General features: G+C 33.3%; 1 protein-coding gene across 1 annotated transcript; it reads right to left on the reverse strand.

Moving 5' to 3' along the window:
- Positions 1–382: 382 nt before the first annotated feature.
- LOC128559136 (uncharacterized) lies at positions 383–11,619 on the reverse strand. The gene is made up of 4 exons (XM_053550307.1): positions 11,556–11,619; positions 9,467–9,589; positions 3,942–4,157; positions 383–3,247 (listed from the first exon to the last, which is right to left on the reverse strand). The coding sequence occupies exons 1-4, from the start codon at positions 11,617–11,619 to the stop codon at positions 3,039–3,041; spliced, it is 612 nt and encodes a 203-aa protein (XP_053406282.1). The 3' UTR covers positions 383–3,038.
- Between the last annotated feature and the right edge of the window lie 7,296 nt (positions 11,620–18,915).

The raw sequence follows: 18,915 nt of genomic DNA on the forward strand, positions 1-18,915 counted from the left end.
GATGTAGAAACATTCACATATCTGGGTGGAATAGTTACATCCAAATGGGGGCAGTGACGAAGACATCGATAGCAGAATAGGCAAAGGCAGAAATCAATTTCGCAGACTGAGAAAATCTGGACATCCTCTATCTTCTCCATCCAGACTAAAGTCAAACTCTTCAACAGCTTAGTCATGTCAGTACTACTCTATGGGAGTGAAACATGGAAAACAACAGAACAAGACAAAAAGAAACTTGATACATTTCAGAACAGATGCCTGAGACAGATTTTTAGGATAAGGTGGCCAAACAAAATCAGAAACGAAGACCTACACAAGAGAGCTAAAACGACCAAAGCCAGTGAATCAGACACAATCAGAAAATGGAAGTGGATTGGCCACATCTTAAGACAAGAAAACACCATCTGCAACACAGCACTAACATGGCAGCCAGAGGGGAAAAGAAAAGTGGGCAGACCAAAGACAACATGGAGAAGGACAACCGAACAAGAACGAAAACGGCTCGGATGGAACAGTTGGGCAACAGCTAGAACAGTTGCAAAAGACCGGACTCAATGGAAACGGCGCATTAAGGCCTTATACACCAATGGGTGTGAAGAGGATAGGTGAGGTGAGGTGATACAAACAAAGTATGTGCAGGGGCTGGGCCCATTATACTCAAGGTCAAGGTCATCAAGTTGTTATACTTGAAATTATTTTCATGTTAATTTTTTTTGAAAGCATCGTTTATAGACATATTTTCTGTATGCAAGTCTCTTATTGAGACATAAATTTATTTTACTGTCAAATCGCCGAATAACTGAGCGCACTGTCTAACGTACAGCTCTTGTTTTTTTTTACCAGTTTAGAAATAAAATCACAACAAATTTTTAAAATATAGATATTAGCATTTGAAAGCATTTACCAATTATAGATTTCCAGACATTTTCAAACTTCATAATGTCTTCATGAATTATATGATATATAGTTATAACTTACAGTTATTACATTGTTAGTATGTTGTCCTATTACTTGAAAGATGTTGTAATGGTATGCAATTATATGTTTTGTGAAAAATGTCCCTAGGCCGGGGACTTTGGTAGTTCTTTTGTAGAATTTTACTCTATTGTATAACTTGGTAATGGCACATTTATGGACATTGGAGATTATGACCTAATGACCTAGTTTTTAACCCATACAACCTTGATTAGATCTTCTCTAAAACTTCATATGAACAAACATTTTGACAAAGTTTCATGGAAATTGGAGCAAAAAAGTGGCCATGAAAACAAATATTCTGAACAAATTTAATGAAGACTGAACAAGCTTTATCTTTGATTTGACCTGGTCACTTAGTTTTTGACCCCATGTAAAACAGGTAAACACTCATCCGAGATTTCATGGAGAAAAACATTTCGACCAAGTTTCATGCACATCAAATGAAAAATTCAGCCCCTATTGCATACACAAGGTTTTTCTTTGATTTGACCAAGTGACCTAGTTTTTGACACCAGATGATCCATATCTGAATTTGACCTAGATTTCATTACGAAGATCACTCTGATTAAAGTTCACGAATATCCAGTCAAAAATACAGTCCCTATTGCGCATACAGAGTTTTTTTCTGGAGAAAATTTAGTTAAATGTTTAAAATGTGGTCATTAATGTTTACCTGTTTACCTGTTTCCTATCTAAGGGCCTTTCAAAGACTACAAAAGAAAGGGATTTTACAAATCTGTATAATTCAATATGAATAAAAACTTACACCACAGACAATACAGTAGAATTTGAATCCTGAATGTTTTAGTAAATCAATTCCATTGGCTAGCTCTATTCATAAACAGTCGACCAGCAAAAATGTAAACAAAGGCACATTTTTTTCAGGATTTCTCTAAAGGTAAAATGTCATGTCCTCAATCTTTGCATAAATGTTCAGACACATCTTTACTACACATTAAAGATAGAAATAATCATAAAAATATTGAATTCGCATTATAAACTATGTACATGTTTTACTGTAACTTTGCTCCGATACGAGGTAAATATGCAATCTGTTTTGCCGATAACTTTATCAACTGAAAAACTAATAAAATAACTGTCACCAAAACATTGCAAAACAGTAAACTTGTCAAATGCAATAGCAGAATATCTCTTAGCTAAAAACCCAGATTTACCACACTTTAAAGCAAGTATCATAAATCGCAAACATACCAATTTCTCCTTGCAAAGAATCGGGATGTTCACAGGGGCAACAAAAGATTATATCTATGAACAGACATATAGAATGTTTATGTTTCAACAGGTATAATGAAAACTGTTAAAATGGCAACACACATTTTTTACAAGTCTGACAAGGCTAAGGCTGGATTTACTTCAATGTTGCAAGTAATATGCTTTATGAACAGTTCACGATGTGCTCTACAGATATATGGAGTTTTTTTTGTGTTAACTATTGAAATCTCGTGTTTTTATGGTGATTCAGATTTGGTTTTGTACTTTTAAAAATAGTAATTTAAAGAAAACTTTCAAAACATTACCGTTATGAAGATTTTGTTTACAAACGTTGGAGATTTTGAGTCATGAAAATTTTCCAGCTGTATATTATAAAATTATAGAAAAAAAATTATCAAAAAAGGCTATGACCCGACTTTTCAGTATGTTTATTGCAGTTAACCGCTAGCGAAGAGTACATGGTAGGTCGTTCTTGAAAAACAACGGTAATGATCTGCTTTCATATTTATCATTAGGGCTCTTCTCTTGTTGCTCTGCTTTCTGGAAAGGGGCATGCATGACTGATGGGTGCAAATAAACATATCCGGTTCATTTGTTACTTTCTCTACGAGTTCTAAATGACAAGTTACGTTCAAATGAAATAGTAAGTATTTACAAGTAACGTTTGAAAATTGCCTGTATCATAGCAAAAATATACGTAATTAATTTATACAACAAAGTGATTATAATAAGTTTTGTTATCTTTGATGTGTTAAAGAAATCCGAAAGAATAAACTGCTTCGGCTTGAAAAAAAAAAGAAAAAAGAAAAATGTTACAGTTTGAAATTCTACAAGTTCATTATGGCCTGTTTGGCTGTATCATTCATTCTGCAGCTATATATTCCATTCTCTGTTGTAAACGCTATGTCAACAATGCCCAAAAGGTCACGATACTTTTCATCTTCATACAGTAGATGTTGCTTTGTTGACTCTTCGGGCAATGCATACTCTTCCTTTACATGTAAGGCAACTAAAAGTATTCTATTGTAGTCCGTCCCTGAAATAATAATCTTTATAATTAACAAGTTATAATAATGTCCACACATTCATCATTAAGAAAGATTGATAGTACACAATTTAGACAAGAATGAAATAAGTTTTGCTAGATTATATCTATCTGTCAAATATTGTTTCGATGTACTAGTAATATATCTGAAACAGTCACGTGTTATAATTTTAGACAAAATACTTCTATTGCTGCGTTCAATGTTTGATAATGATGAGCAGAATATTATGTATACATGTATATAGAAGATGTTATTGGAGTGTCCTTTAATATTAAATTTATTAAACAAGTTCAATAAATATTAAAATGTGAGACTGTTGTGCATTTCATCATAACTGGTTATTTACACAATGCATTACGCCCCTCTTTTATGTATATAATAAACAACTCTATTGACTCATAAAGTGTACCATTTCAGATATCTCAACGCTCCGTTCGCTACAATTGCTTGTTATATCAGATCAGATACGTGCGTTTTACCAGACTTATCGATAAAACCCTAAACATAAATATGAAAGAAAACAAACTACAAATTTATGTAAATACAAGATATACATTGCGGTTCAGCAGTTGACGTATGCTTTCAGTATCCATACATTTTAAAATCACACACGTATTTTATATCATGGTATAACTGTTACTTTAACACTATGGAAATAATAATTAAATGACAAGCAGGACTTACTGGCAACTGCTCTTAAAGATCTCTCGACATCAGTCACAAGACGTGATGATCTGTTGCATACCAAAATGAGATTGTCGTCGGAGTTTGGAATGCTCGAGACTTTTTTTATAACTATATTATTTTCTTGAAGTATCTTCATCAATTCCTCTATAAACCACTCAGTAGCCTCACTTGGAGTAGGATCAAAAAGTTGGTATGTTACAATTTTTTGTTTTTCTGGAATTAGAAGTTTTAATAACTTTGAATTACTTATAAACATACTTCAACACCAGAAACAGTAAATCCTTAATCACTCGGGTATAAAAAACAGGGTTTTCTCCGCAAAAGAAGGCTGCCTAATGGAAGTGGATCATACTCTAAACTATTTCTAATTATTCAATGAAATACATTCGTGAAACTGCATACAAGTTTTAATAGCGTTCGTGCTGAATTTTAGCCATAAGCGAGCGCTTTTGCATTATTTAACAAGGCAACATACAATCTTCCGTATGGGCCTCAACATAATAACATAATACATTTTATTGCCAAGTTTTTCCCCGTTTATATGGACTATAGGATTTACCTACTATCAGTATGTTTTCACTAAGTGTTACACATCTTGCTCGTTCTGAAATGTGACAAAGCGACTCAGTGTCCCGTCTTTGCTACACATGTGCACGTTTAACTAGGTGTCTGCAACGATTCGCTAAGTCTTACTTCGATTCAATACGTTTTTACTAGAGTGAAAAACCAAAATGTAGAAAAATGTAGTTTCTGGTAGTATTACGTACTAATACGAAGTCTGACGCTAGGTCAAATATTTTTAAGATATACGCAACACAAAATTTAAAGCACTAAATGTGCATTTTCACTTGAAGGGTTATAGCTCTGGTCTGGCTTAAGGTATTAGGTCACTAATAGTAATGTTTACAAAATGGCCTTTGCTTGGTATATTCTGAAAGGTCACCGCGTTTTGCACTATTTTGCAAATTTTAAACAATTTTTACCGTGCCGTTTTTTTTATAAATTTTGAATAACGTATGGTATCTCCTCAAGCTGAAGTAGAGACAAATTTCAAAGTGATAGCCACTATCCAAAACGTTTGCAGAGAACTCATTTTACCATTAATTTCAATAGAAGAAACATCAAACTATTGGTAAACAATTATATAACACAAAATAAAAATGTCAATATCATTTTTTCTAAGGTGCCTCAAGTAAACGGATTTAATGAGACAGAATTCATACTTCAACATTGAAAAAATAAGGTCGAATGATGTGTTTCTGTTTTGGATTTCGCTTACTCCATTTAAAAATAACCTTAGGGAAGATGTAAAACCTACCTAAATTTCTTCCAATATATATAATCTAAGAGTGAAAGCAAAATAGAGAACTTTCACCATGTGTAACTCAATATTTTTAAAGATGTGTAACTCTACCCCTTCTGTTTAAGTAGTAAATTCACTTTGAACACCAAGAAATCGCTTATAAGATTCATCTTTTTCCATTTTTGTACAAAAAATCAATAATAAGTCTTGAAAGAAGTAAAAACTTACTAGTAAAAAAGGAAAATAAGGGAAAAAAATTGGTCCCAGTAGGGCTTGAACCTACGCACCCCTAAGAACTGCAGTAAAAGTAGGTTTATGGTAGGAATTGAATACTCTTCAAAAAGGAGGTTCTCTATTAGTGATCTAATACCTTAATAGAACACCAGCTGCACGATTATACATGCTATATATTAATACTGTAATGTTAACGCCTCTAAATCTGAAATATAGGAGACAAAAAACTTTTTTACCGTTGTATGCATATTTTTGCTAAGTCAAGGGCCATAACTCTTGAACTCAAACAAAACCCAAGATGCAAAACTTCAAAGTCGTGCTTAGTAATATTCTTATAATGTTTTATAATCTTAGGTCAAGTACTTTCGAGATAAATGCGACACAAACTTTTAGGTTCTTTTTACGCGCATTTTGACTAAGTCAAGAGCAATAACTTTGGTTTGGTTGTATAAATTCCCAATTTAAACACCAGATGCACAATTTCACATGCTGGATGACAATTCTACGAAGTCTAATGACTCTTGGTCAAATTCTTTTTGGGATACAGTATGCACGACACAAAGTGGGACTGACAAACGTGCTGACGAGGGCAACTTTCAGCGCCCACCCTCCACCAAAATAATAAAGGAATAAAAAAAATTAGAGAATATTACATGAGTGTCTTTTCATATTGAATTTGTTAAACATGTTGCATAAAATAATAAAGTGCGAGACTCTGAATCAAACCATTCCTGATTACCCCCTAAACCCAAGTTTTCACTTCGAAGTCTTAAGAAAGCTTTATCTAAGTTACACACGAATTTTGTTTTACCTCCTGCAGACAAAGCTTCAAATAATATTATTATTATATGACGCGATTACTACACAGAAATAGTACAAAAATGAACTGAAACATACTAAAACTCACCAGTTATCGCTACAAGATGAGAATGATATGTAAAAAGACATATAGCTCAATGTATAAATTTTAATGTAGCACTTGAAGACAATCAGATGAAGCTCCCTACTCGTTATTGGATCCCTAAACAAAAAAAAAACAACTCCATATAAAGCTCGATTCATTGCAAATTCAACCTTATGCACTACAAAAGATATTTCTCTACTATTGACTTCTTGTCTTTCTGCAATAAAAGACCACGTACAGAAGTATTGCTCCAAAGTATATAAGAACTCGGATGTTAGTCTGTTTTGGTCCATCAAGAACTCTGAAGATGTTATCAAAAAGCTAATAAACAAACACTTCAAATGTTCGAGTATAAGTACTTTTGACTTTTCTACTCTTTATACTAATTTACCGCACAATCTTATTAAAGAAAAACTGGTAGCTTGAATTGAGAAAACATTTGCAAGAGAAAACGATAATAACTGGCAGGCAATGAAACTTGAGCATTCTAGTAAATTTAACAGTATATTTAAGAGATACAACCTATGGAGTCGTGATCAGTTTGTGAAGCTCTAAGGTTTCTATTAGATAGCATATTTTCAAATTTGGCAATAAAACTTACAGACAAGTAACTGGTATCCCGATTGGAACTAACTGCGCTCAACTCTTTGCTGTTTTATTCTTTCACTGTTATGAACGATATTTCATGCTTAGTTTGTCCACTGAGACAAAATTTGAAATTAATGAAGCTTTTAATGGAACCTCGAGGTATCTTGATGATATCTTAAATAAGGAAAACCTATTTTTTTTCCGAAATGGTGAAACACACTTACCCAAAAAAGTTACAGCTTAACAAGGCCAATACTTTAGATTTAGAAGCATCATTTTTGGACTTCAATTTAACAATTGTGAAAAATAATCTAGAAACGAAAAGATATGAGTCGATTTTAATTTTGAAATTGTCAACTTTCCCCACCTTGATGGAGATGTTCCTCGAGCAACATCATATGGTATCTATATTTCACAACTTATTCGTTTTGAAAGAGCTTGCTCAAAGTTAGAGGATTTTTAATGATTGAAATTTTCATATCACCAAAAATTATTACAACAGGGTTACCGTTATCATAAGCTTCGGAAAACTTTCAGAAAATTTTGCTGCAGATCGTCCGAACTATCAAAGAAATATATACTAACCTAAAAAACACTTTTAAAAAAACTTGGGCAATACTATGGAGATGTAGTTTATAAAATTTGGAAAATTAAACATATAGTCCTTATTTTAGGCTTATCTTAGTTAGGCTCTTGGTGCTCTGTTGCTGAGTGTTGTTGAGTGCATTGGTGTAATAATACCTTAGTTTACCATAATTTTATGATTTCTGTTTGTCTTGTAATTTGTGTTGCGTATGTTCTCTTGTTTGTTGTTAGCGTTTCTTTCCTCTTTCTCGTCACCCCCTATCGCCCCCATACTTTCCCCTTGCATTTGCGCTCACTCGCTTTTACATCCCCTCCCCTTTTACCATGAGTAAGTTATTGTGCCCACTTTAAGGACACGTCACGGCTGAGATAGTTTAGCATTATTGCATACACAATCGGTATTAAAATTGTGTTTCCAATACATGTGATTAGATAAATCATCAATATCTATGTGAAAATAAGGGATGTGTTTTTAGGTCATGAGTCATCATACACCTGTCAAAATTTGTCATTAGTTTTCACGAGCTATCAAAATTATTTTTATCTCTCTATTCTGCAGATGTACTGTTTTTGTAAGTATCTTGGTGGGATATTCTAGTGTGTAACTTACTTTACATTCCACATTAATATTTGTGCTTGAAATTGCTTTTTTGAGCTCACCGAAGTCACATATGAATTCTATTGCTTTAGTTTATTGTCTATAATAAAGGTAACAAACCTTAATATTAAGATATAAGATTTGCTCCTTTCTGGTAGACAAAGGAAACTATTTGGTTGAATCATAACATAACGGTTTTTGGAAAGTACTGAATACTCTTTGGTTTTTGTTATTCACCGGAAATTCAAAACGTAATACCACCTTAATTTCCTTCTTTGGCTGCCGGAATCCTAAGGCGGTGCCCGATTGTTGTTTTTTCCAGCTTACATGCGTGGGTTTGTGTTCTTGTGCGTCTGTGTGTCTTGGGCAGTGCCATACAGTGTTGTTATATCTAACTTATCTGTTTATCTATGTAAGTTAGTTGTGTGTGTTTGTGTGTGTGTGTGTGTGTGTGTGTGTGTGTGTGTTTATCTTTTGTACACGAGTGTCTGCGCTGCTGTGGTTTACGTTGTAGTGCAACTGTGATTAAGGAACATAGCATTCCCTTTTACATATTCATCCTTGTTCTACTTTCCCCATTCAACCTCCTGCCCATTTCTACCCCTTACCTCTTTATCCCCACCCCCTCTATCTGTTGTGCATAAAATTAAAATGTACTTGTTGGATCTTTGAAGCAACCAATCTGTAATTTTTTCTGTTACAGCTTCTTTTTGTTGCGGACCTACTTTGAAAATGCGTGGCTCTGAGGCTGTGTTTGTGGTGCTCTACATGATTCCGAGAAATCCACCCTTACCTGTTATATTTTTTTTGTGAAAACAAAGTCCAATATAATACATGGTGTGGTGGTTTGTTTTACAGTATGCTTATAGGGTGTTATTTAAGTTAAACTATTTATTTTATCGTATCTTTGACACAGATTCCTATGAATTATTTTAAATATTAAAACAGCCCATCTTGAATTTAAAGATAAGATAATCCTTTGATTAGGACTTTGTAAATATTAAAATTCTAGGCCAGAAGTTTTAACCTGACCTTTAACTCATTTCTGAGTGGCAATGTACTTTTATAATGTTATTCATTTGTTTTATAAATACAGTATGTACGTACATTGATTTGACGAAAATAAACTTATATATTGTCGGTAAGGTAGTCAGAAATGAAAGTTTTTAATACATATCTTAGCAGCAACATGGTTTGACTGATACTTCATATGGTGCTAACTAAAGAAATTAAAGCAAATCCAGACCATATAACATATGATGCTATTGTTGGAGTTATTTCATAGATTCTTGATTATTTTAATGCCTTACTCGCATAGGAAGGTTGCCCGTGACTTGGATTCTTGTCCCTAGTTGAAATTTCTGTTTTGTATGTCCGGTGTGCAAGACGTCCACCATTCTCTTCATGTTTCTGAAGATAGAAGTTAAGTACAGCTACAGAAATGTAGAAACAAAAATACAAGATTAGAGAAACAAATTTAAATTTAATATTTTTCGGCGACGCTGTCTAAATTCGTTTTCGTTACCTATGTCACGTGACTTCAGTTTGCAAATCAAACTACTTGATAACGCATTATAGATAATTTATCAAAATGGAAGATTTATGCAACATTCTGCCTGATTAGACGAGAGTGTCAATTTCTTTCACTCTGTTGATTGTGCTACGCTGAGTGAAATGTAGACAAAGCGTTTATCCTAAACGACGCTGTTCACAGTTTTAAAGCTAACTTTGGCTAAGTATATTTAGCAAGAATATTGATATATCTCAAAATGATAAGTAAGTTTAATAAATATGATTAAAACCTGTTCAATACCAACATATATCAAATTAAAGAAAGAGCTGAGTACGGTCTGCGTATCACATGAATAAGGGTGTGATAAGAGTCTTTTATGTAGAGAAGTGCTTTTTAAAAGATGTTCCTTGTTACAATTGTCGTCTGTATATGAAAAGGTTTCTTGCTTTTGTGACTTATTCAGGTTGCATATTAAAATGACAACTTGTTTGCTTTGATATATTTGTTATAAATTATTTAACTGATTTATTATATATGAATATTTTTCTTTAGTATGGTATGCAAATATTGAACTCAGTTGAAATCTGTTTTATTATATATATGCTATATAATGACTGAATCTCGTTACACTGAAATGAAGGTACGCTGCATACAGTTTATCTATGTGATATGACTATGGTCAAACTTTGCTTATGAAACAGAAATATTGAAATAATTACAAATGTATGTTTTGCTTGACCTTCACCTTTTTATAGGTGTGACGTCATTGTCCAAAGATTCATGAATAGCGAATATGCTTTTTGTTATAGCGGGATCAGTTGGCCTATTTTAGAAATAAACAAAAATAATAAATGAAAAAATCTTTAATTGATTTTTTCTCATGTATTCTAATCAAACTTGATTTGTAGCATCTTTATTAGGCCCGCAGCCAACTTTGTTCACCTGGGACATTTGACCCCTTTTAGGGGCTGCTAGAGCTAAAACTAGAATTGATTTTATACAGCGTCTCATGAACAGCTTGGTGGATCTTTGTCATACTTGGTGCGGAGCATCATTATAAGGTCCTCTTCCAAATATATTTATAAAGGAACTTGTGCCCTATTAGGGACCACTATAGCTAAAAGTAGATATGCCTTTCTTCGCATTAACCACTAAAATGTAATGGATTTTTATCAAACTCGATGTGTAACAATATCGTAAGGTCTCCTGCTATTTTGTTACAAATGGGGATAGGGACCAATTTAGCAAAAAATATAAACACGTTTAATGACCTCTTCTCATGAACCGCTTCATGAATCTGCATCAAACTACTGCTTTAATTATTCGTCTAAGGATAAACGAAACAAAATTGCAACCCTACGAAACCTTTTCGAAAAATTAAAAGAGAACCATTTAAATTGTTAAAGTGCGGTGTTTAGTTTTGCAATTTGAAAAATGTTAGATGAAAGATGAATGTTAGATGAAAAATTCATAAACTTCTTTCCTTATTACAATTCGCCGACCATCATTTTTAAAGATATTTCTTGTTTCAATTATCCACACTAACAGGGAGATGTCCCTGTTCCTGTCCCATGCTACAGGGCTCTTACATGAACTCGAACCAAACTCACAGATTAAATACAATGACAATATACGTTGAATACGCTTGATTAAAGGTCGTCTGAACGTTTTAAAACACAGTTTTATGAATATATGAGTTTTTTCCCAAAAGTCCGTGGGCAATGTAATTTTCTCAAGAAACAACGCATATACATTATTTATATATATACAGTGCAAACTCAACTATTCTAAATTTAATTATATTCCCTCTCTACAAAGTTATTGTATCTTCATAGCATTTTTCTACATTGCATTTTGCACATAATTCCATGCATATTCTTGCATACCGCTCATTGCAATTTCTTGCATATATTTCTTTGCATTTTCTTGTATTCTTGCAAACTCTGGCATTTTAAGATAAAACCCAATTATGCAATACTAGAGCTGCTTTTGAGAAAAGCGAATGTCTCCCACAACTGCCTAACCATCTAAATAGCAAGTCAGTATTTATATACTGTTTACTCACTACAACTCAAGGGCCTGATACCTGAATCGATTTGGCTGATTATCAAACTTGGCCAAGGTCTTACGGTCAAACACATTTTGTTCAAGTTTGGTGAAGATCGGATGAGAAATGTTCGGCTTAGAATGCAGACAAGAGTAAAAAGGCCGATTTTACGGTAATTCAAGGGTCATAACTCTAAAATGCCTGGACTGATTTGGCTAGTTATCGAACTTGGCTGAGGTCTCATGGTCAAACACATTTTGTTCAAGTTCGGTGAAGATCGGATGAGAAATCTTTGACTTAAAGTGCGGACAAGAGTAAAAAGGCTGATTTTTGGTAATTCAAGGGCCATAACTCTAATACGCCTGGACCGATTTGGCTAGTTATCGAACTCTTATGATCTTTGGTGAAGATCGGATAAGAAATGTTTGGCTTAGAGTGCGGACAAGCTTTGTGACAGACAGACACACACACGCACGCACGCACGCACACAGACAGACAGACAGACAGACTGGAGTAAATCATTATGTCTCCCACACCACTCGGCAGAGCCTCGCATTTTATCATTTTATTCCACGAGTTTAATAAATTCAATATGAAAAGACACTCATGTAATATCCTCTATATAATTTTATTTTTATTAGGTTTTTGAAAACTACTGAAAATTTAGTATGTGCAATATACTAAGATTAAATAGAACACAAAACAGATAGCTTATACTAACCAAGGTTTCCCCTTCTAAACCGTCCTTCAGCATTTGTTTTTATAATTTTAATAAAATCTGAAAAGTAGATCCCTCGGAAGCACCGAGAACGAGGCAAACAGTGAAAATTGCAGACTCGGTTTGATTGAGTCTGTTCATGAGCAGTAATGGAAAATGCAACACTGCCCACGCCCCCTAGCACCGGCTTAAGCAGTATTCAAGTTATGTCTCTGACACGAAGATGTTTTACCTTAAAATGTAGGCCAAAACTGAATTAATATCATCCCAAGTGATCTACCTAACATACTATTGCTGAACAGAAAATTAGTCAAGTGCTCAAAATTCATCAGACAGGTTATACACTATTTTAAAAAGAATTCAGCAGTGAAATTGCACCACTTCTAATAAAAGATAAAAGTTTCAAATAAATTCAGTTCACAGTGATAAAATTAAATATTTCCGTGAAACAATTTATTCAACGGTTCCGCAGATTCTATTTTTACTATTTATATTGGGGGAAAACATATTACTTCCTACCATTTTAATGAGCTTAACTTAATTATAAAGCAAATAGAAACGTTTATATGTGTAAATGAAGATTAAGCGCGCAAAGGGTACTGTTTTATTTTTTTCAGTCAATATCGTTACAAAAAGGTACAAGGTCGAAGTATGTATTACTCACTTCACACTTCAATCATGATTAGTGTTTTATATTCAGGAGCAGTCATGCAAACATATTTTACAGCTGCAAATCCAATACATGAACAAATCAAAGCAGTCATGTTCTGATTTGTTTAAGTTTTTTTTTAGAATTTCTGTTTTGCTACATGTCAACATTCGTTTGTTTTGTACAGGCACAATGGTATTTGTAAATGAATATTAATCAAGAAACTAAATATATGTGTACGCAAACACATCACTGTTTATAGCATTAAAACTCAATTAATTTGAGATATTACAAGCCATAAGACAGGAAATGCAAAGTAAGCATGTAAGAGCATACCTTACACAATGTTTCCAACTCTTTTCTTGTTTCTTGTGAAATTTCTGTCTGATTCTTGATGCTCTAGTACGAAAAAAAAAAAAACGCCAAAAACTTTAATATCAAACGCGAATAATAAAGGCTTTGTTCTTTGTTAGTTCTGAAATTATATATAGCAATACTGTGTTTTTATCTATTCTAACAAAAAGAGATAATTAGTATAGAGGAATAACTTTATAATTGTGTAGCCCGATTGTATTATTCCGTGATATTCGTAGTGTTTATAGTAATTAGATAAAGTAGATTCTTCAGAAACAAACACAATTACTGTAGACTTAGTCTGACCGAAGAGTTACATGAGAGGCACTGGCTAAGCTCTACAGTGACTCGTATGTATTGTAGGTCGGAATGCCTTTCCGAAATAGTGTATTCAAAACATAATTCTTACAATTTGTCTTCGATTCATACAACACAGCGTTCAAACAGTTCATTTCAACAAAGTCGAGGCCTATAACTTTGCTCTTATTCATACAATCTCAGGTTGAATATTCAGGTGCAACAAATATTTTCATTGCGTTGTTTGTCATTTTAGTATATATATTTACGAAATGTCTAAACAGAATTCTGTTGGCAGACTGATAAAATCTGAAAGGTCTTGTTTCGAATCCACATTAATGAACAAGTAATTTATAAGTGAAATCTAACATTTTGACCAGCCAACTGCTTTATATTCTCACATGTAGTGATTTTCGAGATAGTATGAATTTTATACCTATTTCAACAGTTGAAATCTTTGAAAAGTGTGCATAATATTTCTAAAAACAAATCTATTCAGGCGTTTTAACAAACTCGCATAGTTATTAGCATTTGATATTTTGGTATTAATGACAAATATGCAAACAAGGAAAATGCAATTATCTAGAGCATAAATACCAACGGAGCATAATATATTGGATATTTTTGGCCAGTACAGCTAAAACTAAAAAAAGAGGACAAAGTTACAAGTTGATACCCTGCCCGATCATAAGGAAATAATAACTTTAGCTATGACTATTTTGATACTTTGTTACACTAACTCAAGGTCATTGGTTAGTTTAGCCAAACGTTTTCTTACAGTTAAGAAAAACTTGCACTGCAACGGAAATTACTGGCACCGAAACGTTAATATTTGCATGCTTAGCAGCTTACAATTTATAGATAAAGGAACCAGCTGTCAGTTAGTACGTCATCTTGTTCATTGGAACCTGCTGTCAAGTAGTACGTCATCTTTTTCATCTTTGGGTATATCAAAATTTATTATTTTATAATGAACGCATTACTAACAAAAATCATTAAAATTGAAGTAGGAAGAAAGTATTAAGTACATTCTCTACGAGATATTCTGTTAACGTTTTAGAAAACAGAAATAGGTTTAACCCAAAATAGGGTCATATTTGTAAGAGACCAGGAGTTTTAGTAGTAGTACCTAAAACTAAATAACTGAACATTAATTGTTTGCTGTTATTAATCGGGCTTACCATAAAATATGTTTTCGAATAGAGTTATGTGTATATGCGATGGGGTGATGAAATTTTGATAAACAAATTACTAAGTAATCAATGCGGCGTGGTCTTAGCACTGTCTTGAGTGGAAGTCAATATTAAAAAAGGACCAGAAATGATAATATCAACGTGTTTAAAATACGCATTTGCATACTTTACATTGATTCATGTATATAACATGTAAAATAGCAGATATAACTAGAACTGCCACAGGAGTGATGAATGATACACCCGCAAAACGGTCTTGTCACAGATGTATGGCAACCATAAGAATTAAATGGCCACAACAAGGTACAATTTAAGTCAAACTTGACCTGTATTTAATGATGTTACACCTGTGTACCAAAGTTATTTTACTCTCTTGAGTTATTGTCTGGAAACCATGAGTCTGGCAAAATTTAAGTTGGAAAGGGGCCATAACTACGTCAGAAAATGGAAGTTTGTAGGCAAAGTCGAATTTGACCTGTATTTTATGCTGTTACACCTTTGTACTAAAGATTATTTAAATCTACCCGAGCTTCCATGAGTTATTGTCCGGAAACCATGAAAACCAACGGACGGACCGACAGACAAGCTCAGTCCTATATACCGCCAACAAACTTGTTTGAGCGGATATAATTAAGTTTAGCTACATTGCAATCAATGCATATCTATAATCTGTCATAGCCTGATGTCATTTTAGTGCTGATTTTAGGAAAGGAAACAACTCAGATAAACCTACAGATTTAAAGCATGTATACATTTTGTATTTCACTCATACTAAATATGCAGTAGGAAGCTAGAATCTCATTTTACCTGATAAACAATCTGCAATATTTCCACTGCAATCTCTTCGTCAGTTATTTCCACTGGCTTGCAAAAAATATAAAATAAAATATGCATTTTTCAAAACTACACAATATTTTTTAGCTTCATCGAAAATTGTCTTCTGAAATGTACTGTTTTTAAAAATACACAGGATTGACTTCATAACTTATACAAAAAATAGTGAGGATGCACTTTACTTTATTTCTTTATTTGTTCAGAAAAAAATCTGTTTGAAATTATGGTTTAGTGTGCTTGAAGGTTCTTATAAAACTTTCACGCCTCAACACAAATGTAACATAAAATAAAGCAAATTTTTCCTTCTTCTTAAATTAGGAAATGTTATCTACATCTACGATGTACTGCCATACAGTCAATTCTGATTATGGGACGCTTGTCAGGGCCATACTGTTAAAAGATAAGCAAGCGCATTAGAAAAAGTTGAAAAGAACTACAATTACTTAAATTAAAAGGATAGATATAGAATAAACTGTTATGTAAAGTTAATTACATGCGAATGAATACGTTTTACAATAATAGCTTAATATTTGAAGTTGAATTACTAAAATTGAAACCACGACAAATAAAAAAAAATTGAAAAAAAACACGCATAAAATTTATAGTTAAAATGCTCAGTCATAAATAACAACGCAACCTTGCAAAACTGAGAGTTAAATGTTTGCTTCATAAGGCGTCGTCAGGTGTTCCCAAAAAAAAGAAAGCAAATATATAAAATGTGGGACCGTACTTAGATAGAATACTTCAATATCAGAACTTTTCAATATTCTTTTGAAAGGTACTTGGATCGCTACAGGAGGTGGAATATATATGATCAAACAGAAAACAGATTTCAAGTGTTATTTTATTATATCATTGAAAATATCAGGCGTCCTTACCACTGAACGAAAGTATAATTTACACTTTATTTGTTTAATCTCATGCCGATCAAATTGGTACATATAGTACCAAATAAATGATACTTAAAAAGACCCAATTCGGTCTGAAAATAAATTATGGTCATGAAATAACACGTTTTAAAGTTTGCTCTTAATAGTAAAGTGTTTAATATCGTGATACTCCACTTAAAATGCTGAGACATCTGTATTTTATATTATTTCAACACCTGTGACATTCTGCAATTCTAAAGTTAAAATATTGAAGATATATACACAATTTAGGTTTTTAGAAATCTTTACTAAATTATATTGCAAAATATTCCAGAAGAAATTGCATTACTGACTGCGGGAAAATCTTCTTTCATGAAAACCATATCGTATCGTTCATTAAATGCTTTCAAAATAAGTTCTATTTAATGCTTAGTTTATCCACTGAGACAAAATTTGAAATTATTGAAACTTTTAATGGAACCTCGAGGTATCTTGATGATATTTTAAATATAGACAACCTATATTTTTTCCGAAATGGTAAACAAATTTACCCAAAAGAGTTACAGCTTAACAAAGCTAATACTTCAAATTTAGAAACGTCAGTTTTGGACTTAAATTTAACAATCATAGTTGATAATCTAGAAAGAAAATATAAGTTAAAAGAGACGATTTTAATTTTGAAATTGTCAACTTCACCATCGTTGATGGAAATGTCCCTTGAGCAACACCATACGGTGTCTATATTTCACAACTTATTCGTTTTGCAAGAACTTGCTCAAAGATAGATGATTTTAATGATAGAAATTTTAATATCACCAAAAAATATCAGGACAGGGTTAACGTTGTCATAAGCTACGGAAAGCTTTCAGTAAATTCTACTACAGATCAACCGAACTTTTAGAGAAATATGATACTAACCTAAACACTTTTAAAACTTAGACTTACACACCTGGAATACTATGGAGGTGTAGTTTATAAAATTTGGAAAATTAAACATAGTCTTTATTTAAATCAGATATTTGTAAAATGTGTTAAAAAGGTTATCAAAAGAGGGTACGATGCGGAAATCGTGAAGAACAGTGCATGTTTGGTGATTGACCCCTCTACAGTTAATCGCTACTCTTTCCTATTTGATGGTGCGATGACTTATAAAGTGTAAAACTCCATGATGCTTTTCTTCTGAATCCTACATAAAACGGACGGAGGGAGTGGAATTTTGTCTTTCAGCTGTCTTAGTCGTGCCCTTAAAAGTTAGGCTCTTGGTGCTCTGACTTCAGACAAGTTGTTGAGTACATTGGTGTAATTATACCTTAGATTTACCTTTTATGTTTTACTTAATATGGTCTGGTATTTTTTTCTCTAATGTTAGAGCCTTTCTCAGCAGGGGTTTTATTTACATTGTCTTGTCTAACTTGTTGAAGATAGGGTAAGTACGAGGTTGGCATGCCCTAAATGCGTTTAAAACCCCCAGTTACCTTGTTCCAAGGCGGTGTCCCTATTTGAGCCTCCCTATTTACAACTTATTTTCTCCCGTCTCCAATTTTGTGTTGCGTATGTAGTCTTGTTTGATGCTGGCATTTATTAACGGTCCGTCTTGTATTTTGTTTTGTGTATGTAGTATTTTTATTGTTTGCATTTTATTAACGTTGTCTTGTCTAACTCTTGAAAATAGGGTAAGTGCGAGGTTGGCATGCCCTAAACGCGTTTAAATCCCCAGTTTCCTTTATATAGGTTACTGACCGTTCCAAGGCGCTCTTTTCAACTTGTTTTCTGTCTGTCTTGTATTTTGTGTTGCGTATGTTTTCTTGTTTGGTGTTAGCGTTTCTTTCCTCTTTCTCCTCACTTCCCCTATCACCCCAATCACTTCCCCTTGCAATTGTGCTCCCTTGTTTTGGCTCCCCCTCCCCCTTTACTATGAGTAAGTTATCGTACCCACCTTTATTTCGGCCGCCGGAATCCTAAGGCGAAACCCGATTGTTGTTTTTTCCTGCTTATATGTGTGCGTTTGTATGCTTGTTCGTCTGTGTGCCTTGGACAGTGTTCTACAGTGTTGTTAACTGTGATTAAGGAACGTAGCATTCCCTTTATATATTCACCCTTGTTCTATTTTCCCCTTCAGCCACCTCCAAACGCCCTTTCTACCCTTACTTTCCTCACCATATATCCATATTGTGCATAAAATTAAAATGTACTTGTTGGATGTTGGTTGTTTTAAGAAACCCATCTGTAATATTTTTCGGTTACTTTTTGTTGTGGACCTACTTTGCAAAATGCGTGGCTCTGAG

Source organism: Mercenaria mercenaria, chromosome 8 (genome assembly GCF_021730395.1).
Source record: "Mercenaria mercenaria strain notata chromosome 8, MADL_Memer_1, whole genome shotgun sequence".
NCBI classification, from domain to species: Eukaryota; Metazoa; Mollusca; class Bivalvia; order Venerida; family Veneridae; genus Mercenaria; species Mercenaria mercenaria.